Genomic DNA, 25,902 nt, shown 5'->3' with positions numbered 1-25,902 from the left:
CATTATTAGACTTGGGTCATGTTTTAGAGAAGGAAGATCACAAAGGTAAAGCGCCATTCTTATCACATTCTATCAAAGATACTTGATAGAATCAGCAGTGCTATCAATGTGACTTAGCCTTGCTGATGTTGACCTTGATTACTTGGCTTGAGATGTTTGTGAGGTTAGAATCACATTTTCATTTTTTCCTGAAGATGGTCAAAGTATTTTCCTGAAGTTTTTAACGACACGTTCATTAAAGCTATAAGGAAACTAACTTGGGACTGATCTTTTGGTTTTTCTTTCTTGGTGATGTTGTAAAGCTGCTATTAGTTTCTAAGTAGTTAGACAAAAATAATTTCAGTGGTGGTAAAAACATCTTATCTTTTTTCATGTGTTGTAGGTGGGAATGAGATCCCGAAACCAGGGTGGTGAAAGTTCATCCAACGGGCATGTCTCCTGCCCCAAGTCCTCCATCATCAGCAATGCTGATGATAAAAGTCTCTCGGAAGATACAAAAAAGAAGAACAAATCAAATAGAAAGGAGGAAGATGTCATGGCCTCAGGAACTGTCAAACGACACCTAAAACCATCTGGAGAAAGTGAACGAAAGAATAAGAAATCCCTGGAGTTATCCAAAGAAGACCTCATCCAGCTGCTGAGTATAATGGAAGGGGAGCTGCAGGTAGAGTCCATTTTTTTCAATTATTGTGTCTCTAGTCTGAAGGTATAAAATAAGAGATTATGAACCTGTCTACCTCACTGGATTGTGAAACTTCATGGCGAAAAGGACTATTTTCCTTATTCATTCCTGCATCCCTAGTGCCTGGCACAAGTTTGCACTGAATACGTTTTTGTTGAATGAACGAATAAATGAATAGATGCTGATTCTAACATCGAGCTTCTCTAGGAGCAGAAAATTTCTTCATGACATAATTTTGATAATAATTTAACACTTAGTAGTAGGTAATCAATGAGAATATCTAATTTAGCCCTTGACTGTGGTTGCAAACTGTGGAAAAGTCATGATTATTAGAAGGCAGAGTTAAGATCAATTGCTACTTTTGCTTTTTTCCAGAAGGTAGAGTAAAAGGGAGATAAAGAGGTAGAGGGAAAGACAGAGAGACAGAGAGAAAGAGAAGGAAACTTCGTTTAAACCAGTCTTACACTTTTCTCTCTTCTTTGTGACTTTCAGCTTTAATTTTCTACAATGTCATAGGAGTTGAGATGCACTCAAATCAGCAGAGCATTGTATTGTGAAAACTTGTTACTTTCACAAAGCATTTTCAAGTCTATTATCTCATTCGATCTCAATAATAATGTGGGTATCATTATCTATAATTTATAATGAGGAGACAGGCCCGGAAGGGTTAATGCGTTGTCCAGATCTCGTCTTAGGCCTCCTGACTCTTGGTCCAGGGCACTTTCCACTGTCCATCCTCACCAACCTTCTGTGGCTGCCAGGTCCCCCACTAAGAGAATGTGTTTAAGGATCCAAGAGGGAGCTGGGATTCTTCTGAGTTTCTGAGCCTTGGACAATTATATTTCTCCAAGTGGGGAAACAATAACTTTTTTTTTTTTTTTTTGAGGAGAGGATGATTTAAGAGTGAGGTTGCTGTTTTCCTTTTTGCTTTTGTTAGGTTCTTAACTTGCATAAGCCTCTAGGGGAATACTAAAAATTGAATGAGATGAAGCCTTTTTTTGGTGCTGTTAGCATCAGACATATTACTTGCAACCTACCCTAAACTAGGGTGATCTGATCTGTTCCTGTTCTGATCTGTGAGTGCCTACAGATAAGGAAACCCCTGGGGTAAAGAGAAATAGAGAACATGCAAAACTCAAATTAAAAACAAACAAGTGCGATTGAGCTTACCATTTATGGGCTGAGAAAAATCACCTTTGCATTTCACAGCAAAAGATGAAAATTTCCAGAGCACCACCGTTACTAAAAATAGCTTCACCACTGCCAGAAATGTGGTTATTGTTCCATTAACATTTATTGTTTAAGGAGGCAGAGTATATTAGTCCAATTTTTTAAGCTGCTCCCAGCCTACAGCTATTGACCTGAGTGGAAGGTACAACAGTGACCTAAGAAATCTTCACAAAGCAGTGTCATCAGCTTATTTCCTCCAGGCATCGTGGCTTGTGTGAAGCCTGTGGCTCTTCTAGACTCTAATTTCTGTAGAAGGATGTTATGTCATGGTAGATTGCGGACCGTATTTAAGATTCACATGGCTTTTATGTTCATGGTGTTTCCAGATATGGTTCCAGAGCCTAGGCATGCAAAATACAAGCCCATACACCTGGGACATTAAAGAAATTAAGTAGAAGGCGCCAAAGAAATGCATTTTGCTCTCCCTTAATCTTTGTGAATACAGGATACCTTACCTTCCAAAATAGATGTATTCCTGAGCAGCAATACATAAGGAAAGAGTGTAAGATATTTGTAGGGGAGGCAGTGGAGAAATGAAGGACCTGATATTATAAGGAATTTCATGGTGAATTCATTTGCAAAGCAAATAATCCGTCCCCCCATATATTTATATGCACACACATACATATGTAAGTATCTGTACTTGTAAATGCAGATTTTGCAATACTAGATTTGTTAAAAATGAGAGTGTTCCTATATTTAGAGGAATATTTATATTTCCCATATTTACATTTCATCGTCACAGGAGGGTGTGTGTGTGTTGAAGCTAAGAGTGGGAGGAAGTCGGCATTAGCAAATGTGAGTGGGCTGGTGAAAATGTGACAGCTATGGGTCAGGTTTGCCACAATAGAGACAAGAAAAAAAAAGTCTATTTAAAGATCTGGCACTGAGAAGAGAGAAAGAGGGTTTAGGTACCCTCGGCTAAGGCCTATATGCTCTTCAGCTTGACATTCATGAGCATTTAGTGAGTTGTCTCCCAGACTTCAAAGGCCACCTATCACCCTCCCTTTATGGAGCAGCTGTGTTATGACTCAAATACCCTTCCTCTGCATGTGCTGTTCCGAGGTTCTATAAAGTATCAGGGCTGACAAGCAGCTTTGAGTCGTCTATCCATCTCCTTTATATTTCAAGTGTGAAACTGGCACTCAGACAAGTTATGTGACTTGCCCAAGGTCGCACAGCAATTTAGTTAACGTTTTCTCCAGATCCAGATTCTCTGTCTCTCAGTTCAGTGTCCATTCCTTTATAACATTTCCACTCGGGGGATGTGCAGGGGTGGGCTCTAGGACCTTTATATTTACTCTTCGTCTTCAGGATTTCTTTGAAGTAGACTCGCTCTGTGAACTCCAGGGCCAAAGCCATTTTGTGAAATGACGAGAATTTTTTAGGTAAGAGAAAGTGAGGAAGGTTTCTTTCACATCAAGGAAGTGGACCATGACCTGGGCCTTGCATTTTGGTGTGATCTGGATCTTGAGAAAACTGGGGAGGCGGGGAGGAGTGTCACATGGCCTCGGGCTGGGCACCGCGCAACGCTGGGGCTTCATATTCACTGATCTGTGAGGGTCAGCCTTGTGGGGGGCTGGAACCACTGGTCAAAATCAGGAGGGCGACACACAGAGAAAAAGGCTTATAATATTGGGGAGATGAGACTGAGATCAAGTCTGCCTGTAGGAGATGTACCCTGGAAGTGACTTGGGGGGAAACTAGGAGATGGCGTTTCACTCAGGCCCTTCATGCCAGTTTTCTTTTTCTTAGGCTCCTTTTTGATCTCACTCATTCTCTTCATCTCCATAGCCAGGGTTTTGGACATTATAGACAATTCTTCTCTGTGTTTTCTGGTACCAGTACTCTGCCGTCTTTGGAATCTGTTGTGTGATCTATGGGAATCTGTTGAACCAACATTGTAGACAGAATGACCTTTGACCTTTATTGTTAGCATTGGCTTTTTGCAAAATTTGCAAATTGGCTGGTTTTTTGTTTGTTTTGTTTTGTTTTGTTTTGTTTTTGCCAGTGAGGTGTCCAGTGAACTCTTGAAGTTCACCTTCAAGACATGCATTAGAAATGGAGTTGCTCCTCCCAGGGATTTTTGCATTTTAAGGAGTCTTGTCTGGAACTGGTCATGTCATGCCCTTGGTCTTGGAGAGGGACATCTTCCAGACTTTTCAAGCCACACCTTAGCAGATGCAAGCTCGTCATTTCAGCACAATTACTGGCCGGCATTGCCTGCATAGAAGCAGCTGGGATGGTTTCCATGATTACACGTCTGCCCTTGACTGCTTCCAGTGACAAGTACTTTCTAATGAATTGGAACAGTTTTACTCTCTGGGTGAAAAGCTGCTTACATATGTCTTAGACTAAACTGAAAATAATGAAATAGTACACCCAGACCATCACTTGGGCATCATGATTAATTTCCCCTTGTATTTGTCCAAAAATAGTGCTTTCAAGAAGCCAGTCAATTTGGCTGAACTAAAAACGACAAAAGTTCAAAGGAAATGGTACTTACATCAAAAAGCCATAATACAGCATACTTGGCAGAAGGATATTCTTGTAGAATAATTCAAAAACAGGATACTAATTGATTCTTTTTCTTGATGAAAAGAATATCTAGCTCTTTTATATAGTAAATTCCCTTGATATAGCCACTCAAATACATATTAGAAAAACCAACCTCAAATTGGCTTTCATCATTTTTTCCTTTGTCCTTATAGTTAGTTCTCTTCTACCTGTGCTTAAGGAGGCTCAGAGAAAACAAGATAATGTAACTACACGATGCGCTACCATTCCACTGGGCTTTGGTGTTCGCCAGGCTGACTCAGAGGCAGAGTCACTACACAGTGAGAAATCTTCCTTCATCTGGGTGACTGGCAGAAGGAGTTGTTGTATTTCAAAGATAATTTATGAAACAGATAATATTGTTACTGAAAGCTCAGCTTCTCTGTACACCAGTGCCGAATCGAATCTCGGAGACAGAGTTCTGGGTGATGTAGAAAAGGATAGTTTTACTACTTTGCCAGGCAAAGGGGGAACACAGCAGTCTCCTTTCTCCAAAACCCATGAGGGGTTGTGTCCCAACCCAAGAGGATTTGATAAGGAGTTTTACAACAGTACTTTCCAAGGATGGAGTTGCTGGCAAGATTAGGGTGTGTGCAGGGTCTCAGGTGGTCGGCCTCCTAATCTTTTATTTATTTATTTATGGCTGCCTTGGGTCTTGCTGCATGCTGGCTTTCTTTAGTTGCAGCGAGCAGGGCCTACTCTTCGTTGCAGTGCACGGGCTTCTCACTGCGGTGGCTTCTCTTGTTGCGGAGCACAGGCTCTAGGCGCGCGGGCTTCAGTAGTTGTGGCTCACGGGCTCTAGAGTGCAGGCTCAGTAGTTGTGGCACACGGGCTTAGTTGCTCCACAGCATGTGGGATCTTCCCGGACCAGAGCTCAAACCCGTGTCCCCGGCATTGGTAGGCGGATTCTTAACCACTGCACCACCAGGGAAGCCCCCGGTCTCCTAATCTTGATGAGCTTCTCTGGTCCCTTTAGTCTTGCCTCGGGAGGTTTCTTGGCTGCTCCTCCCTTGATTAGCAACTGCTTGAATCTGCCCTTTGGAGCTCAGGGAAGGTCATGGAGGCTGGAGTCTTGCCTACAAGAAATGGGGAACAAAAAAGGCCTCCATGCCTAGGAGCCCCACAAGGCTCTGCTCGGTTTCAATATGCCTGTGGATTGTTAGAAGTTTCCTCTATTCTCTCCTTTTGGGGCTCCTAGCCATTTTCTTTAATATTGTTCACTAGTTTGTTCTTTTTTTCTTTTTTAACCTCACTACTACCTACTATAGGTGAGTCCTCTGTCCACTCTTTTTTCTCACCAAGAAAGTCTATTCCTTCTTAAGGCACTAATTAATTAATTAATTCAAAATTGATTGATTTTCCGATATTTAAGAAACTGGAGGTCTGAAAAATGCAAAGGTGAGTAATAATAATACTCATAGCTAAAATCTGATGAGCTCCAACTATGTGTCAAGCGTGGTTTTAGGCACCGGCTATTACAGCAGTCATGAAGAAAGAGCTCCCAACCTGTAGGACAGAAGAGAATGTACAGGAATGAATATTTTGTAGGGTAACTGCAATGCAAACTATGGGAATACAAAGGTGGGAACGACTGTGAAAATCTCAGGTGATGAGTGGAGGAACGTTTCACTGAAGAATTGGACCTTGAAGGATTGGTAGGTCTTGGACAGGCAGAGAGGAGAATAGGGACCCCCCTGAGCAGAATCAAACACTGAGTGGGTGGAAAAGTGTGGGTCGTGTTCATCAGTGAATAGTCTGCCTTCTGTGGAGAAGTATTTGGTGGAGGGAAAACTGCACCTCCATTTGGAGACCACAAATAAGACATCCGAAAAACAACCGTCAGCAGGTGTGAAGAGGTGGAGGACGCAGAAGCCAAGGGAGTCAAGACTGTCAAGAAGGACAGAGAGGTTGCTTCAGTCCAAGCAGCAGAGAGTTTCAGTTGGATATGACTGAAGAGTGTTTGTTGGGTTTGTGGGTCTGGAGGTCATTGGGAACATTTGCCAGGGCAGTTTCAGTGAGTGTAAGCCTACTGTCAGTGGGTGGAGAAGTGAAGGGAAGTTAAAGAACTAGAGTAACATGTTCTAGTGAAAATCCAGGAATTTAGAAAATCTTTTTTTGTCTGGAAAAGTTAATCAGATTTTTTTTTTTTTTTTTTTTTTGGACACAGCCGAAGAAGCTAAATTTCCCTTTTGCTTAGCATAGCAGTAAATCATTTGTCTGGCACAGAGTATGCCCTTAGTACATTTGATGACTTCCTGCTTTGAAATCACCATGCTGCTTTTCTCTATTTTGGGGCTTTAAGTGAAACATGGGAGTATTAAAAAGTAAAAGGCTAAAACAGCATAACTTGAATGCCAGGTCCTGCAGGGAAGTGTTGTAGAACCCAGATGGTTTGGTAGTTGACCTTATTAGTGTTGACTCGGAGCCTTAGTTTACTCCCTGTCTGTGTATTTTCTGCTTTCTGGGGCTGTTGTGATTACTAGACTCAGCCGATGTAGATGTTATTTGGAAAACTTTAGATAATGAAGGAGGAGAAAAATAGGATGGTAGCTAGAAGGCAACTCAGGTGAAGGGAGTGTTTTTAATGATGAAAGAGACTTTACGTGTTTTTGTGTTAAAGGGTTATAGAACCAAAAATGAGCAGGGTCAAAGATATGGGAAAGAGCAAGGATTTTTGATGAAGCAATGTCTTGAAGGAGGCACGGGGAGGGAATCAAAGGTATGGTTTTGTTGCAGGAAGGGGGACCCCTTCCAGAACCCGAGCGTGGGCTCTCATCTAACACCCGGAAATGAATTGTCCGAGGAGACACATGTGTTGACAAAGCAAGAGACTTTACTGGAAAGGGGAGCCTGAGCGGAGAGCAGCAGGGTAAGGGAACCCAGAAGAACTGCTCTGCCATGTGGCTCGCAGTCTCGGGTTTTATGGTAATTGGGTTAGTTTCTGGGTTTTCTGTGGCCAATCATCCTGACTCAGGGTCCTTCCTGGTGGCCCACACATCACTCAGCCAAGATGGATTCCAGCGAGGATTCTGGAAGGTTGGTAGGACATGTGGACTGGTGTCTCCTCTCTCCTTTTGACCTTTCCTTAATTCTTCCAGTTGGTGGTAGCTTGTTAGTTCCGCGTTCCTTACCAGGACCTCCTGTTGTAAGAGAACTGATGCAAGTGGTTCCTATCTTGCCTGACCAGGGCGGGCGGTTTTGTTCAGTGGCTCCTCTCACAGTCTGGGGGCTGACCTTGGTTTTGCCCTTGAAAAGGAGGGAGAGCCTTCATCTTCTGTGACAGAGAGAAGGAGAAAGAATGGGTGGGGATAAATATACCATTTGTAGAGGAAGGTGGGCAATTGAGGGAGATCTCCCCAAAGCCTCGGCTTTCTCAGCAAGGAAAAGACAAAGTGATATTCTGCTGAAAATAAGGAGACGGGACCAAGCAGTGGTCTTAAGGATAAAGATGTATATGCCGTATTGCTACCGAGGGGAATGTCAGAGGAAGGAGACTGTGGACAAATAGGAACATTAATGAGTAGAGTTGAGGACTCAGCCAGCAGAGAGACCGTGTGTGTGCAGTGGCAGCAGTCTGTCTAGAAGCCTGAGTGTACAGGGGAGATATATGTTATAGCTCTGTATCTGGGGTTGAAGTTGTCCCAGTGGGTGCAGTGAAAGGACAGAAATGAAAGAAAGTAGAGTGTGTTGGTGAGACAGCGCCCAGCAAGGAAGCGACATCCATGGGAGCGTGGGCCGGAGAGGGCTGCAGAGACCTGAAGCTGGGCTTTTTGCACTTAGGTTTTCTGCGTGGTGTGGTTTTAACTAATGCACAGTCTCGGGTGCGGTCCTGGGAGTGGAAGTGAAGGCAATTAGAATTAATGAGGTCAAGGAATGGTAAAGTGAAGATATTGGCTAAAGCCGTGAATGTTGACACCTCCTAGGATGATGGTAGGATTTGGAGTGGAGAGCAAGTCTGTATCATTTAGTAAGTATGAGGGCTGGGGAGCAGAAGCTCAGTAGATAATTGCTACCAGACTATTTGTTCTAAAATGCTTCTCTGATCATGTCATGCTGGTGCTTAGGAATTTACGAGAGGTCTCGAGACCCTGTCAGATTGAAATCTAAATTGATCAGACTGGTACGTAAAAACTATTTATTAACAGGCTTCCCCCCCACCCCCCACCTCACCCGACCCCCCCACCCCACCCCACCCCCGTAGTCATTAAATCTCTTTTTTTGTTTTCCTTAACTTGACCCTGCCTATCCAATCAGGCAGTCTCAAATTCTTTCCCAGCCCTGACCTAGACACTCACACGTACAATCTCAAATACTATCACCATACCAGTGTTTTTTCCCTTAAGCTTCTTTATATGTTTCTTCCACCTTAAGACTACTTACAGGACAGAAACTGGGGATCTTTAGGAAAATTCAGGGCATGTATTTGTCCTTATTCTATCCTGTACTCCCTTCATGTACTAGTCAACATTTCTTTTTTTCCTTTTTTATTAAAGGCTATTTTTTATAGCAGTTTTGGAATCACAGTAAAACTGAGCGGAAGGTACAGTGATTTTCCCCTCTGCGTTCTGACCACATGCATGGTCTCCTGCTATTATCAGCATCCCCCACCAGAGTGGGACATTTGTTACAACTGATGCACCTACATGGACACATCATAATCACCCAAGGCCTGTAGTTTACCTTGGGGTTCATTTTCGGTGTTGTATACTCTGTGGGTTTGGAAAATGTATTATGACATGTATATACCATTATTAGCATCTTAACAGAATATTTTCACTGCTCTCAAAATCCTCTGTGCTCCGCCTATTCACCCCTCTCCCAACCTCTCACAAATTTCTTTTAGGGACCACCAAAGGCTGACCTCCTCTGTGAAGTATCTTCTAATTAATTACTTGCTCCCTGACACTGGTCTTTCTCCTGTCCTGAAATCCTACATTATTTTGGTATAAATATAAACCATAGTTCCCATACATACACATTCCCCAAGTGTTTTATGTACTTACTTATATTTGCTGCCTGAAACAACTTGAGAGAAGGGGTTGTGTCTTCTGCTTCTTTCGTGTGCCTCATTGTACCTAGAAAAGGGCTGGACACATCATTGTTTGTCTACTGGTAACTGATGATTAATCTGAGAAGATCCTAATATTTGTACACCCTATGAGACAGTCATAAAATCCATTTTTTAATGTCTGCAAAAGACTTTGAACTATATAGAGAAAGTGTAAGTTCATAGTATACACAATGTTATTGATTTAACAGTAATGGCCCCAAATGTTTACGGTGGTGTTCCTACTACCACACTAAGATTTTACTTTTCTCTCATCTTTGACGAGAGATGTCATAACTCCACTGGGAATGGTAATAATCTGTTCAGATGGAATTACCTAGAGCAACCAAGCACGATAGGTTTATCCTACAGGAGTTCCATTTATCACTCTTTTCCTTAGGGATGGGTTTTCTTTTCCTTAGTGAGTTCCATTTGTCACACGGTAAGGCCTCCCATGGAATCTCTGTGCTTCTGAAGAATGAGGCTTTTAGTTACTCTGCATGACTTTTTAAATTGATGACTCACCTGCACTTACTATGCTCCATCTTTAGAATCTTGGGCTGAGGTCACTCTGAGCGAGGCTGCCCAGTGAAACCTCATACCACCAAAATGCTCAGTGTGCTGAGAATGGTAGGTCTTTGCTAAGTTTAGGAAGCAGCAAAGAGACAGGTTACTTTCTGATTAAAATCAAGACCAGATCTGATTCTTCGTTGAATATGATGCCTCAGAATCTCATGTATCCAGTAGGATTGTCAGTATTTTGGCAAAGAGTTTTGGTGTCTGATTTTCATTGTTAGGCAGAATATTTTTAGTGCTCCTAATAGAATCAGAAAATTGGCTTCTCTGCAGTGAGAATAAGGTACTCATTGGCACTGTAGGGGAGAAGCTTGATTTTATTGAGAAATGTAAAAAAATTAATAAGGAAAATGTCCCACAAAATAAATCTTTTTATTATTTTATGAAACTTTGGACATGGGGAAATACTATACAGGGGTAGTATGTGAAAGATGCAGAGTTCTCCCATAAATGACTATAGCCTGTATTTTTTTCAGTGAAAATGGTCTCGTTTACTTTTAGTAAAACAAACCACATCTAAATATCCAACTTATCTATGTAAATATTTCTCAGTTATTTGGGCATGTTCACTTATTACATGGAGCTGTTTTTAAATGAAATTGGAGTTTGTACAGGTAACTGTTATGAGAAATGTGTGTTAAATGGAGTAAGATTGGGGGCATAATAGATTTGTGATTCCGGGAGAGATGTCAGTTAGAATATTGACAGGTCAGACGCTCAAGGGAGAGGTAAGATCCAGACCTGTGGTGTCCAAAAGAACTTTCTATGAAGAAGAAAATGTTTTATATCTGTGCTGTCCTATATGGCAGCCACTAGCCACATGTGGCTTGTGAGCATTTAAAATATGGCTACTATGGCTGAGGAACTGAATTTTAAACTTTATTTAATAATAATTAATTAAAATAGCCACATGTGGCTAGTGGCTACAACAAAGATATAGAGAAACAAACAGGACACTCATCTGAAGAGACAGTAGTTGAAGCCAAGGGATAGAGAATAAAAGGAAAAAGTCAAGTCCAAAAACAGACCCTTAGAGAACAACTATGGTTAAGAGGAGGAGAGAGAAAAGAACTGGTCAAAAAGGAAGAGAAGACATGATTAAAGAGAAAGGAAGACAGACCAGAACCACGATGTGTCATGGGTTCCAGGGAGGAGAGACTTTCAGGAAGAAGACATTTAGAGTTCTCAGTGCTGCTGCAAAGTCAGAGGATGGAAACCGAGAACAGCCATTTATTGAGTTAGCATTTGAAAGGTGCAGTTTCAAAGGAATGGTGAGTGTTGGTACCAGATTGCTGGTGCCCAGAAGTGCTCGGGCCAGCTTTCCTCTTGTTTGTGGATAGAGAGAATTGGCAGGGCTGGATATGAGGGAATAGTAGGGGTGGGGGAAGGCTTTTTATTTGTTTTTGACATTTTTTGGAAGGGAACACCTGAACAGGTCTTTAGGTGTTAGATACAGACGTCTTCCCGAAAAACTCACTCCCCTCCCCTTGCTCCCTTTATCCCTCACAGATACTTTGATCTCTCTTACTTAAGTGATTGAGGTCTTCCCAACTTCTCTCCATCCCCCAATCTCCATTCTTTGCCTCCCCTTTCTCCCCTTCCCCTTCACTCAGAGAGAAGTTTCCCTTTTTATCAAGGTTATTTCTGTTGACTTGATCATACTTTCTTCCCAGACTAATTTACACACCTCTTTACCCTCCCCCTTCCCATCCCAAATCTCCCTCTCTCCTCTCCCCCGTCTTTATCCCCAGCTTGTTGGGGGCATGGAAACTTTCCACATAAGGGGAGCTAGATTGATCAAAGCTCCTGGGGTTGTTTAGACATGGAATTATGGTCTGTCAGCAAGGTCTTCGTCCCCCAGGGGGTCTGGGCATGGAATATTTAGGTCACTTATTTTCTAATCTTCTCCTGACTATATGCCTACTCCCCTTCTCTCCTTCCACCCTACTTCCACCCTAGGTAAATTCATCTCCATCATTTTCTATCTTGTTTGACTATTTTTAACAAAACTTCTACTTGTCCATGTTTTTCTTTTTAAGAACAATTTTAAATTACAGATTCCTAGAGGACAGACTCTGTGAAGCACTAGATAAATGCTTTTGGAAAATTACTTTATAGTTACAATTGGTAAATATAAAGGCTTTTTTTTTTTTAACAAAAAGTGGATTACCATTTTAGTTTTTCCTAAAGTAACGCATGTTAAATCCAGAGACTGGCTTTGGCAGAACCTTCAGCATAGTGACCAAGAGTGAGTCTGTGCCAAGGAAACATCAGGTGACAGTGAACATTCTGGTTTCTACCTTTCATGGTATGGGGTTGGCCAAAAAGTTTGTTCTGGTTTTTCATCAGCTCCTATGGCAAAACCCGAACGAACTTTTTGGCCAACCCTATACCTTACTCCTGCATCACTTTATGCATTTTCTGGTTGGATATGTTAGACCAATATTAGTTGCAGAGCCATCTGTCACCCAGGGACCAGATGGTAACCTGCCCTGAAAACACTGTCATCATAAGCTCCTTCTTGCTGGGTGAAAGGAAGTCTGGACTTTTCTTTAACATGCTCCAGCCTTTCCTCCCCAAAAAAAGTGTATGAGGAGGTGAAGAGTGCTTCATTATACTAGTTTGTTCACTTTGGTGTATGTTTAAAACTTTTTCATAATACGAAGTTAGAAAAACAAATAAATGACAATGAAATGGCAGGAGATAATAATGTCTGTATCACCCATTCGTCTTTCCTGTGCTACCTACCATACGCCAGGAACTTCACATTTGATTTAATAATCACACTAGCCCTAAAAAGTTAGATGAGGAATAAACAGAGGCTTAGATGGGTTAAGTAAACTCACCCAAGGATGACCTAGTAAGGTGCACCATGCCTTTCTGACCTTAAAGCCAGTGCCTGTCGTATGCCAGAAAAATAATATGCCACTGCTGTTTCTGTAGTCCAAACGGAAGAACAAACTCACTGGAAAAGAGAACTCTTCCACAGATAAGGGTCAGAGCACTTATTATTTGCCAACAGAACTTTTTCCATACAAAACAACAAATTTTAAAATTTACAACTTGGAATAATTTTTGGGGTCTCTAAATCACAATTTGAATTAATGTTTAGGCTCCTTTCAGTGAAACCGCACTGCTTCTTGGGTGGGATTAAACCCAGCCAAAAACTCAGACTGGGACTTGAACCCACTTGCACCTCAGATTGGGACTTGAACCCATGATCCCTGACTTAGGAAGGGACTCAAACCCACTGTCTTTTAATTGAAACCACTCGCCTGGTGTCAGGACTTACTTAAGCTCAGGTTCTATTGTCACAGAAAGAATTCAGGGTGAGGCAAAGTGACAGGCAAAGAGTGAGTTTATTAGCAATGGACGCTGTGAGAGGTACAAGCAGGCTGGCAAGGGAGCACAGCCCCGAGAACAAAGGGCTACATTTTTATAATCCAAGGAAAAGTGGGGAGATGTCAAGGCTTACATCATTAGTTCCTCCTTTGACCCTATATGGTCTAACCAGGACTGTCATGGTGCTAGTTGAATCATAAGTATATTAGCAAAAGGGTGGTGACATATACTAAAATGTGGTAATTCATCTCAGGTTTCGGTGTAATGTCCCCTTTCCCTTTTCACCTATATTCCTGTCTTGTCTACATGCAGAGATGCTACTCTTCAAGGATCATTAACTCCCTGATTCATGTAACAAGATTCAGACCCCATCTCTATTGTCTTGTGTTTTAACTATCAGGGTTTGTGGCTTGAGTGTGTCAGGAGCTTGAATGCACCTGGTCTTCCTTCAAGGTAGTGTAGATTGTTGCTAGGTTACTGGATTCTCTTCTTGAGTGGTCGTTAGCCTACAACAGTTTCCCAAACTCTCTTAAAATTCCCTTTCTGTCTTTAATCCCCTAGTGGGATTTCTAAACTAACTAATAACCCTACTCTATCCGTATCATCAGGAGGCTGCTTTATCTCCTCCCCTGCATCTTGCTCTTTTTTTTCATGCTTCTCCATAGAATTATAACATACTGAAAAGTAGAAATCACTTCTAATGAATCCACTCGTGACTGATGCCAATGCCACTGTCAAATTGGTGACTGGAAACATTTTTCATGAAAAGTAAAGTCAAATCTTCACTTTAGGTGCATTTTTCTAGTTTATTAATTCATTTAACACATTTTTATAGTTATTAAATGTTTTTAAGAGTAAACTGTAGAACTGCACACCTAGACCATGGTGAGTTTAAGTTGATGGTGTCCACATTAGTGAGATGCCACTGCAGCGGCACTGCTTACAACTGCTAGCAGCTTGACATTGTTCACAAATTCCCTGGCCAGCTTTTAGCGTTACTCTTTCTTATTCCCTCCTCTCTTCTGAGCCGTTCGGGTGATATCCGGAAACTCACTGGGCGAAGACTTAGTAGATAAAGAGCAGCGTTTTTTTTAGGCACTTTCTTCCTCATCGTCTTCCCTTGTTTCAGCCCTGGTGATCCTCGGGGACCTTTCCTGGTGCAGTGGTGACGGTGCAGGAGGTTTGTTCTGAACCTTGAGTGATCTGTGGCATCCTAGGGTTTGCCAGATGGAGTTCCAAATGCAGACAATGTGTGGAGTATTTCTGCTGGCAAAGCTAACTGGCCCAGGTGGGATTTGAAATCTGACTTCATAAGCATCACATCAACCAGTCATAGACCGGCCTCAAAATACATGAAGGGCTCAAAGAAACTCAGGTCACACGGCTGTCAACAGAGAATTATTTTTATCCAAACCATCTGTATTTAAAAGAGAAAGCAGGGCACTGATGAGAATTGTTGAAATCATTTCACAGTGATATTAGTGCATGATCAAAAGAAAGAATATGGACTGATTCAAGAAAAGTGTTATCACCTGGGTCTTTTCGGCTCACATGTAATCCTGTCTGTGGACAGTTTTGTGCTTTGATGATATGTATTTTTTTTATTGGCAGGAAAGAGCTTCTACCACCTTTCCAAACAGCAGGCCCTAATCCCTGGCAGTGCTTACTCTCATGTTAAACATTTCCTGATCAAGGGCCTGAAAGGAAACAAGAAACAATGTGCACACATTTTAGTAGACTCTGCTCTCCCCCTGCCTTTTAAAAATAGCAATAATGAAAGCACATTTGCAAGTCCAAGGCTCTGTGAGGGATAGCTAATTTATGAGGAAAATCAGTGATAAACCAAACGTCTGTATGTCCCTAAGCAGATGTAGGAAACGGTCTAATGGGCTCAAAACCAGCCCTGGGACCAATGAAACTGAGTGTCCCTTGAATAGCAGTGCTACTGTTTTTGAGCCTTAAATGGGTCAGTCCATTTAAGGCATATTATAACCCCTGCCACCTTGGAATAGTGAAAAAAATTTAATATGTGATATATATATATATATGATATAAATTATATACATGTAATTTTTGAAAATTACCAAACATTTTTTCTAAATTTTTATTTATTTATTTATTTATTTTTGGCTGTGTTGGGTCTTCGTTTCTGTGCGAGGGCTTTCTCTAGTTGTGGCGAGTGGGGGCCACTCTTCATCGCAGTGCACGGACCTCTCACTGTCGCGGCCTCTCTTGTTGCGGAGCACAGGCTCCAGACGCGCAGGCTCAGTAATTGTGGCTCACGGGCCCAGTTGCTCCGTGGCATGTGGGATCTTCCCAGACCAGGGCTTGAACCCATGTCCCCTGCATTGGCAGGCAGATTCTCAACCACTGTGCCACCAGGGAAGCCCACCAAACATTTTTTTAAACCTGAAAGCAAGCAATGTGTAAGATGAACTGTGTTCTGAAACAATCAAAATGTGCACGCCTTTTTTAAAAAAATGGAATGTAAATTCTTGGCTTTGAGTTTACAAGGGACAATCATTTGAGTGCAGATAAGATTACCATTGCATGCAGAGTGTGAGCCCAGAGTATTTATCTTTGCAATATCTGACATGACTTTACAGGTGGTTGTGGTCTAACATGTCAGCCTGAAGTGCCAGGTATGCTGGCTGCAAAAGACCTGGGCAAAGACGTCTCCTGAAAAGAAACTTACGCATCCTGACCGAGAGGCACTTCTGGGTCACTGAAGAGTGGAACGCAGGAAGCTGCAAACATTGCCCTTCCTCTCCCCCTCTCCAGAGCTCTAATTGCTTAAGTGGGGAGGGATATAGGGCCCCTCCTTCATCTGTGCGATAAGATGTAGTGGCTGTAAGATTCCGTCTCCCCCTGAGTCTCACTGCCTTGTGCCATGATCTTCATAGTTTCACACCATTGTCCATTGCAGCAGAGAGTGGATCAACAACCTGGTCCTGGGGACTTCCCTGGTGGCGCAGTGCTTAAGAATCCGCCTGCCAATGCAGGGGACACGGGTTCTATCCCTGGTCCGGGAAGATCCCACATGCTGTGGAGCAACTAAGCCCGTGCACCACAACTACTGAGCCCGCGTGCCACAACTACTGAGCCTGCGTGCCACAACTACTGAGCCCGCACACCTAGAGCCTGTGCTCCACAACAAGAGAAGCCACTGCAATGAGAAGCCCGCGCACTACAACAAAGAGTAGCCCCCGCTCGCCACAACTAGAGAAAAGCCCATGCACAGCAACAAAGACCCAACGCAGCCAAAAATAAATAAATAAAAAATTAAAAACAAAAAACAACTTGGTCCTTCCTATGGACTATCTACTGCCATATGACAGTTGATTCAACTGACCAGGGAATAATTGACAGGCAATCGTGGAATACCGGCTAGGTAGTAGGGAGAATGAGAGGGGGAGGAATAAGCCATAGGGTCCCTGACCTCAACTAACTGCAGAGACATGATCTCCACCGTCAGTGCCTCACTTCGGTGTCCTTCCCGCTGTTTTCATGGTTTACTGCAACAGCCTAACTGGTACTACTTCCTGCGGTCTCGTCATCCACAGTTCTCCATATCACAGCAAGTGTTAGCTTTTCAAAATCCACATTGATCAACTCTTTCCTCTGCTGAAAATTCAGATACTCCCTGTTGCGCTGAGAGGATTTCATGCACAGGCATCTGCTCACCTCTTGAGGTTCATCTTTCACTGCGTCCCCCTGTCTGTGGTCCTGTCACACTGACTTGTCTGCAGTCCCCTGAACGTTTCCTGTCCTCAGGATTGTTGAGAGCCCCTTCTTATTGAGGACTATTCTCTTTCATTATGTATTATGCAAATGATTGGAAAGGCACTAATATTCCACATGTTTCAGGTTGGTTGATGGGGGCCACTGCATTTGTTCTATTCATTGATTCTGTCCTACTTTATTTTTAATGTCTTTCCACATCCAGTGAAGGTTACATCCTCAGGAATCACCTTGTAATTATAAAACAAGTGTATGGATAGAGCCATCCCCTGATTCAGTAGTAAACCTGAGCCGCCAAATCAGACCAAATACAAAAATACAATTCTAGGGTAAAGTGTTTATATTTTTAAAATTTTATGTTAAAAATATTTTCTGTGTGATTTAAAACAATTTTATTATCTTTCTTTTTTGTTGTTATTGAGGTAAATTGACATAAAACATGATATTAGTTTCAGGTGTACGATGTAGTGATTTGATATTTGTGTCTATTGCAAAATGATCACTACAGTAAATCTAGGTAACTTAAAAATAATTTGAAAGTTGGAATGGTTAATTCACACATATGGTTGAAAAGCTAGAAAAAGGTATAATGTATGCAAGTATGTATATATTCTTTTTGTTTTTTACACAAATGGAGCATATTATATATACCATTCTGCAATTGGCCTTTTTCAGATGTCAAATATGCCTTGAAAATCTTTCCCTATTAGAACATACAGAGATTTTACATTCTGTTTAAAGGCTGCAGAGTGTCTGACAGTTGGGTGTACCTTAGTGCAGCCCCCTGTTGATGGACATTTAAGGGGTACCCAGTCTTTTGCTATCACAATCAATGCTGCTTGAATACATTATACATACATCTTATCACACAGGTAAGAATTTTTCTTGGTCGTATTGCCAACATGGGAAATTGTTGAGTCAAAAGATATATAAATTTGTGGTAGATTTTGCTAAGTTGCCCTTTATAGATCTGCTTTCCCACACTCTTGACAACACACTTTATTATCAGTTGTTTTGCCAATCTGATGTTTTAATTCCTTTGCCAATCTGATAGGTGAAATGGATATGTCCTTGTAGTTTAAATTTACATGTCTCTTATGAGTGAGGTTGAACATCTTTTCCAATGTTTTTAGAAGTATTTGTATTTTCTTTTCTGTGACTGGTCTGTTTCTATTCTTTGCCTGTTTTTCTAGTGAATTTTTTGGCTTTTATTGATTAATAAGAGCTCTTTATATAGTAAAGAAATTAGTTCTTTACCTGTGATATAAGTAAACAAAATATTTTCCTATCTCATTATTTTTATTTTGACTTTGCTTTTGGCATTTCTTGCCATGCAGAATTTATTATTACTATTATTAGTCAAACATCAATCTTTTCTTTTATGACTTCTGATTTGGATCAAATTTAGAAAGGCTGTCTCACTCTTAGATTACGAAAGATTTCTTTCAAATTTTCTTCTAGTACTCCCCCCTGCCCAGTTTTCCCATTTAAATATTTTATCCATCTGGAATTCATCTTTGTTTAAGGTGAGACATTTCACTTTTTTGTAGATGACTACTGTCAGGAAGACAGAAACCACTCTAGGTATTTCAACAGAAAGGAGTTAATAAAAAGATTTGGTGACACAGACATTGGAAGCTGAAAGGTAAAAAGAGAATGCTGAAGTAACCAGAGATAATAACTTCAGGAAGCAGTTACCACCTCAAGAGCTGGGGAAAGAAAGGGAAGAGGTAGACTTAGTACAACACAGGAGCTCAGAGGAGGGACCTCTCTGAGGAGGGCTCACTGCCCAGCTTCTGTGGGTTCCTCTGAGGGAGGCTGGGTCTGGAGGGTCTGAAGAAGCTGGAGCTGGAGCTAATGCTGCTGCTGGAGCAGTGCTGTCAAAACAAAGCAGAAAGGAGCTCCCCTCTCTCTGCTCCCCACCTTCTAATCCCACTAATGACCCCATGGCAGAATCCAACAGGAAGCAGCAAGCACAGGAGTCAGGAAATGCAATTGACAGTGTTCCAGACTCAGTGGCCCAGAGTAGAATAAAGACAAATGAGAGACAATAAGTAAATACCCGTTAACTGAACAATGAATTTTCCCCTATGATTTGAAATGTCACTTTTATCCTGTAATATAATATTTAAATCTATTTCCAAGTTATAGTTTAGTCCATAGATTTCTCTATTTCATGCTCTAGTACCACACTGTTTTAATTACCGTAGGACTATGTTTTCATATGTGAAAAGGTCGGATACACTGACCTTTTCTCATTACACTTTTTCTGAATTTTCCTAGCTCTTCTTATTTACTTTTAAAAGAGGTGACTTTATACTCAAAGGATCTTTAAAGGAATTTAAAAATCAGAATACTTTTTATTAAAAAAGTCATTTATTTTCTTTTGGATAGGTTTCATTGTTCATGGTAATCGGAACCTCTATATATGAGGTACTTAACAAATACTTGCAGAATAACTAGCTGAAAATTTTAAATGTCATTGTGTCTTTTTTTTATTCCATTCCTGTGAACTCCAAACCAATTTTAGTTTTATTGTATTGGCAGTGGTTGAGCATATAGAGAAAATGCAGAGATCTTTGCCTTTGTCAGCAGTTCTTTATCTATTGAGTTGGCCAAAAAGCTCGTTCAAGTTTTTCCAGAACATCTTACAGCTGTTTGTGTAATCCAGACAAGAGCTGATGGTGGCTCGGACCAGGGTGGTATCAGTGACAAGTGCTCCACTTCTGCACAAATTTTGTAGGAGAGCTGATAGTATTAGACGGCAGGTTGAATATGGAATATGTGAGAAAACGATTAGTTAAGGCTGTCTGCGAGGTTGTTGGATCCAGCAAATGGAAAAGAGGGGTTGCCGTTTACTGAGTAGGGAAGCACAGTAGACAAGTGGAGACCAGAAATGTAGTTTTGCATTATGCATGAGATGCGGTTAGACATTCAACTGCAGAGAGGTAGCCAGTAGGCATCTGGATAAGAGTCTAGAGTTCAGGGGAGACGTCTGGACTGGAGTTATCAATTTGGAAGTCACCAGTATGTAGACGGTAGTTAATGCCATGAAAGTGGGTGAAAATCATGAAGAAAGTAAATTTAGATAGAAGAGGTAAGAGGTCCAAGGACTGAGCCCTGGGGAATTCTAGCACCGAGAGGTTGGGAAGATGAGGAGGAGGAATCAGCAAAGGAGAATGAGAATGAGCACCTAGAGAGGTGGGAGGGAAATTAGCAAACTAGAGTGTTCTGGAGTCAAAGTGAGGAATTTTTCAAGGTGGAGAGAAAGATCAAAAGTGTCAGATGCTGCCAACGGATCAAGGAAAATGAGGAATGAGAGTTGACCATTGCTTTCAGCAACAGGGAAGTGATGGTATGTCTTGATAAGAGACATTTCAGTGCAGTGATAGGGGCAGAAGCCTGATTGGAGTGGGCTCACGTGAGTGAGCTACTGCTCGTTTGGTAGGAGAGAATATTGGGGTCAGGAAGTATGGGCAACTCTTTCAATGAGTTTCGTTGTAGAGAGAAGGAGAAAAATGAAGTGGGACTTGTAGGGGTCAAGAGGGGGTTTTATTATGATGGTAGAAATAACAGTATGTTTGCACGCTTATGAGAACAGCTAGTACGGAGGGCAACATTGATGGTGGGCAAAGGCTGGATCGTGTCCTAGGTCATAATGAGAGGATGGGAGCTAATGGATAAGTCAAGAAGTTGGCGTTAACTAGAAGCACCAACAGTTCACGTCTAGTAACAGAAGAGAAGATTACGTACATATGGACAAAGATGCTGTAGGTGTACAGAGATGGTGGGAGATTGTGGTAGTTCTTCTATAATTGTTTCAATTTTCTTGGTGGGCTGGGTAGCAAGAGGAAAGATGTGTGAAAGATTTGATAAGAGAGAAGCTATAAAATTGTAGTGAATGAAAGTGAACTAGAGGAATATAGTGTGATTTCTTGGTAGCATTAAGAGCCTAGGTAAAATTAGTGATGACGAATTTAAAGTGAGATCACTTGGCATGATGTGTTTTTTCTGCCTGTGGGTACAAGCATTAGAGATGGGACTTGACCAAGTGTTAGAGTTGATTTGGCTGTGATTTGACCAAGAGGGTATAATCAAGTGAGAGAAGGGGTATGAAATTGAGGATGTGTACAATGGAAATTGAAGCTGGAAGAGAAGGAAAGTGAGCACATGTGGGGAGGGAGGGTGAAGGGCAGGGAAATATGATAAAATCAATGGATATAGTTGGTTGCAATTCTTGGTAATAATGACAAGGACTAGAGTATGACCACAGAAGTGAGGGGCTGAAGTAGAGTGAAGGACAGAATTATTAGAAGAGAGACGTTCAGGGAATTGGGAGGTCAGGGTACCAGAATAATCATCTAAGGGAATATTGAAATCACCAAGAAACTTGACAGAAGTAGTGTTGGAGGGCATAACAGCAATCCAGGAGCTCATATCTTCAAGGAAGGAAGGGGAGTGAATGCCCTGGGGGTGTGAATAGAACATGACTACAGACAGAAAGGATACAGATTGATATTGTCATGAGATTCAAAGCCAGGATATTTTAGGGAAGAGGGAGAGAGAATGATCTGGAAGCGGTTAATGTGGAGCAAGAAGAAATCTAAGGAGAGTGGGAGAGAAACTATCCACTTCTGAGGGCTCTTGGGGAAGTGGTGTCCTCAGGAAAGAGCCAGGGTTCTCTTAGGGAAGTGATTCTCAAACTTGGCTGCAAATGCTCAGGCCACACCCAGACCAATTAAATAACAACCCCTGGAAGTGAGAGGCAGGAATCAGTATATTTTAAAAGCTTCACAGGATTCCAGGGTGCTGTCAAATTTGAGAATCGCTGCTTTTAGAGCAAGGAGGTGATGGGAACATTTTCAGAAGCTTTTGTGAACTTAGAAGTGGCTTGTGGTTGAATGTGTGTTTCAAAGAGCATAGTGAAAGAGTTTCAGGAGATGGGGATTAGGTGAGATACAGCATTATAAAAGACGCCAAATGCAGACTTGAGTCTTGCGAGGTGAGGGGGATGAGTTTTCTCTGGGTTTTACTTGTGGTACCTAAAGTACAAAGTGTCTCCAATTTAGCAGCTGCAATATCAGAAGGACACAATTGTTTTCTTTATTTACGGCTTTGGTGAGTCCTTAGGAGCTGCGCCAGATATGTCAGGAGGAGATGCTTCAAATAGTTTTGCTCTGGTTAAGTCATCTTGGGATGGAAGCCTTTCAACTGATCCCCATGAAAATGACACCATCTGTGAGATGGCTACTAGTACTTCAGCTGGAAAGAGTGAGGCCATATTGCTGCAGTTCCGTGGTGTCTGGCTAAATTAGTTCTTGGGATTAAGCATGTGTGAAGAGTGGCTGCAGAAAGAGGCCATTCAGACTTCATGCTTGTTGGCCTTGAAGGTCATGGGGAAATTGGAAGGAAATTTTGGGATATTCCCATCATATTATTTAAGACTAATCACTGTTGAACATGACATGATGAGTTCAGCATTGAGCAATCTGGCAACACTGGTTGTCTGATCTCATCCACCTGCCTCTTCTATTTAGTCATCTTCACCACACTTTCATCCGACCACTGGCTTTTGGATGATGAAGCAAGATAATGACAGCTCAGATAAGATTCCTAACCATGAAAACTCAGTAGAGGTCAATGCATATCAATCGTCTGAAACAACAATGTTTGGCAACTTGGTAACTACAAATAAGCAGCAGGAGTTTGAAGTAGACTCGGGGACCATGAGCCATTTTATCCACTCTATCATAATCAAAGTTTTTTCCCTGAAACTTCCCAGCAATTAATATGAATCTTAGCCAGTTGTTCTTGGTCATTTATTGTGAAAAAGCTGATACACCGGGAACATTATACAAGCTAGTAAGGCAGAGATTTTTAAACATCAGAATCAAACTCATGCTGTCAGATAAAGCTCAGGCTTAGGCTATCATGAAAAAAAAATCCTAAGGGGCTGCAAGTAATGAAAACATGATATATAACATGCTTAACCAGAGTGCTCCCCACTTTGAATGATGATTGGTTATTGGCAGTAGTTGCTGACAAACATAACAAAATCAAGTTTTTCCAACATCTTCTCTCAAGAGGACTATAAAAATATCGGTTGATGTAGGAATTGCACATGGGAAGACGCATGCTATAAATAATACTTTATATATGTACTCACTGATCTGAAAATTAAGGTAAAAATGTTGAATCCAATATTTTTGAGCTCAGCATCAATATTCCTATTGCTAATGGACAAATAATGTGTTTGAATATATAATCAAATTTCAGAGAAATATCAACTACTTTTTTAGGGCATTGATTTTATAGCATGCCAAGATTCCTTCAAGTGTGCCCAATAGAATTCAAATGTTTATTTTAAAAATTGATCTGGCCAAAAAATTGCTCAGTTCACATTTTAAAAACTAAGTAACTAACATATGGATTAATTCCTACTTGAGATTGTTGCCATGTATTCACTAGTGATTTAGTAAAGTGGAGAGCTCTCTGGTCTGAGAATCAAGAGACCTGGGTACTAATATATAATCAACAACCAATCCGTTGTGTCTCTTGGGCAAATCATTGGCTTCCCTGAACCTCTGTTTCCTTAGTTGTAAATCAAAGGGTTCCAGGTCTTTCCTACTCTAAATTCCTACAATTCTATGAATCAACTGTTCTGCTAAAACTTGGAGCCATTTAAGTTAGTCAAAAAACTGAAATTAAAGTTAATCCTTTCTCATGGCTTCCGTATGCTATCCCATGCTCTAGAACTTTCCTCCCATCTTTCCTTTCAAAAGGTGGCTTGATGAATAATTAGCTATAGGAGTTACCTTCCCAAATTTCATTCCTAGTGGATTACAAAGTCATGCAAGAATGGGACTATGTCCTGCTCATGTGGGATTCATCGTAACAACTAGCAAAATAACTTTACACGGAGCTGCTAAGTTAATAAATGAGTAAATAGAAAGAAAGAAGAGGGCTTCCCTGGTGGCACAGTGGTTGAGAATCTGCCTGCTAATGCAGGGGACACGGGTTCGAGCCCTGGTCTGGGAGGATCCCACATGCCGCGGAGCAACTAGGCCCGTGAGCCACAATTACTGAGCCTGCGCGTCTGGAGCCTGTGCTCCGCAACAAGAGAGGCCGCGATAGTGAGAGGCCCGCGCACCGCGATGAAGAGTGGCCCCCACTTGCCGCAACTAGAGAAAGCCCTCGCACAGAAACGAAGACCCAACACGGCCAAAATAAATAAATAAATTTAAAAAAAAAAAAAAGAAAGAAAGAAGAAAGGAAAGAGGGAAGGAAGAAGGAAGGAGTTAATTAACTGCTCCATCTGTGGTGTGTGCTGATGTTAGTGGAAACGGAAGCAGTAGCCAGATCCTTCAGCTTTCATCCAGAGAAGGTAACGGGACAAATCAAAGAGATGTTTGGTAAAGATTTTATTTAATTACTACAGGCATAATCACAGTAGAGATCTTTATTTCAAACAAATTCAACACAGTGGAATTCTAGTCCAACACAATTATCTGGTCTTTCCCTTGGATTTTTTTTGGGGGGGGGGGCGGTGGGTATTAGTGTTTGATCTAAACTTTGGGTTACAGATTCAGGCAAAAAGAATTAAGAAAACTGGAAAAGACTCAGTTGACAACTGGACATGTATAAATAAAGAAGACAATCAAGTTATTGAAAAACAAATAAGCAAGACATAACTGTTAGTTCTGGTGAAATGAGAATTAGCATCAATAGAATTTCATTCTTCTTGAGCTTTCCATTCTATTAGAATAAAAAAAAAAAGTGGTACATATTTGAGAGACTCTATATTGTTAGGTACGTAGGGGGAATTCATAAAGTATAATATTAAGATTGCCAGCTCTGGAGTTAGGCTGCCTAGATTTGCATCTTGACACCACACAGGTTGGCAAATTACGGAACTTCTTTGTACCAATTCAGATCCCTCGTCCACAAAATGGTGATAATAATAGTACCTATTTGTTAAGGTTATTGTGAAGTTTAAACAAGATAATGTTTGCAAAGCACTCTACACATTTTCTGGCATATAGTAAGTGCTCAATAATATTAGGGAGAGAGCAATAGAAAGAGAGACAGAGACAGAGAAAGTGTGTCTGTGCTGACATCTGCATTTATGTATCTATAGAGAAAAACAATCCTGAAAAGATCGACTTCAAATTATTAATAGAATCAGCCCTGGGGAGTGGAATTTGGGAGAAAGTGGCATACACCTTCACTTTTTCTTCACTGTTGATTCTGTAATGTTGATCTTTAAAAAATAATCAACATTTATTACATTATAAGTTTAAATCTTTAAAAATTTTGACAGTAGATCTAAAGAGATAATTTACTAAATTAAATTAATCCAGAGAGAACACAATTTAAACTAGTTTACGCAGAATCAAGGCAGCAAAAGAGGCCGTAAGTAACAATTCCTTTTGGGGGGAGGCCATAATTATATACACATTCAAATCTGCGGTCTTAGATAATTCTTTGAGCTAGATAGGATACTGCTCTTTCTACCCGAGTTGAGAAAGTTGAGAGATTTCCTGCATTTTATGTTATCACTCAGCCAGTGAAGAGCGGGGCCAGAACTCAGGGCCTTGATTCTTTCAGACCCCTCCACCACGTTATGACATGCGCTGTGTTGATCATTCCCTACAGAGCCCCAGGTTGAAAGAGACAAGTAATAGCTCATTTACATAATCTCGTAAACCCAGCAGAATGGATGGCGACA

General features: G+C 41.3%; 1 protein-coding gene across 2 annotated transcripts in view; it reads left to right on the top strand.

Moving 5' to 3' along the window:
- The window catches only part of FILIP1 (filamin A interacting protein 1), a 197,820-nt gene that overhangs the window by 86,663 nt on the left and 85,255 nt on the right, over positions 1–25,902 (top strand). For both annotated transcript variants that reach the window (XM_082405046.1, XM_082405045.1), the window contains exon 3: positions 383–664. In XM_082405046.1, coding sequence (XP_082261172.1) covers positions 383–664 — 282 coding nt within the window. The remainder of the gene's footprint in view (positions 1–382; positions 665–25,902) is intronic.

Source organism: Balaenoptera borealis (assembly GCF_965194805.1).
Source record: "Balaenoptera borealis genome assembly, chromosome: 9".
NCBI lineage: Eukaryota > Metazoa > Chordata > Mammalia > Artiodactyla > Balaenopteridae > Balaenoptera > Balaenoptera borealis.
This window is presented reverse-complemented; position numbering and strand designations above follow the sequence as displayed.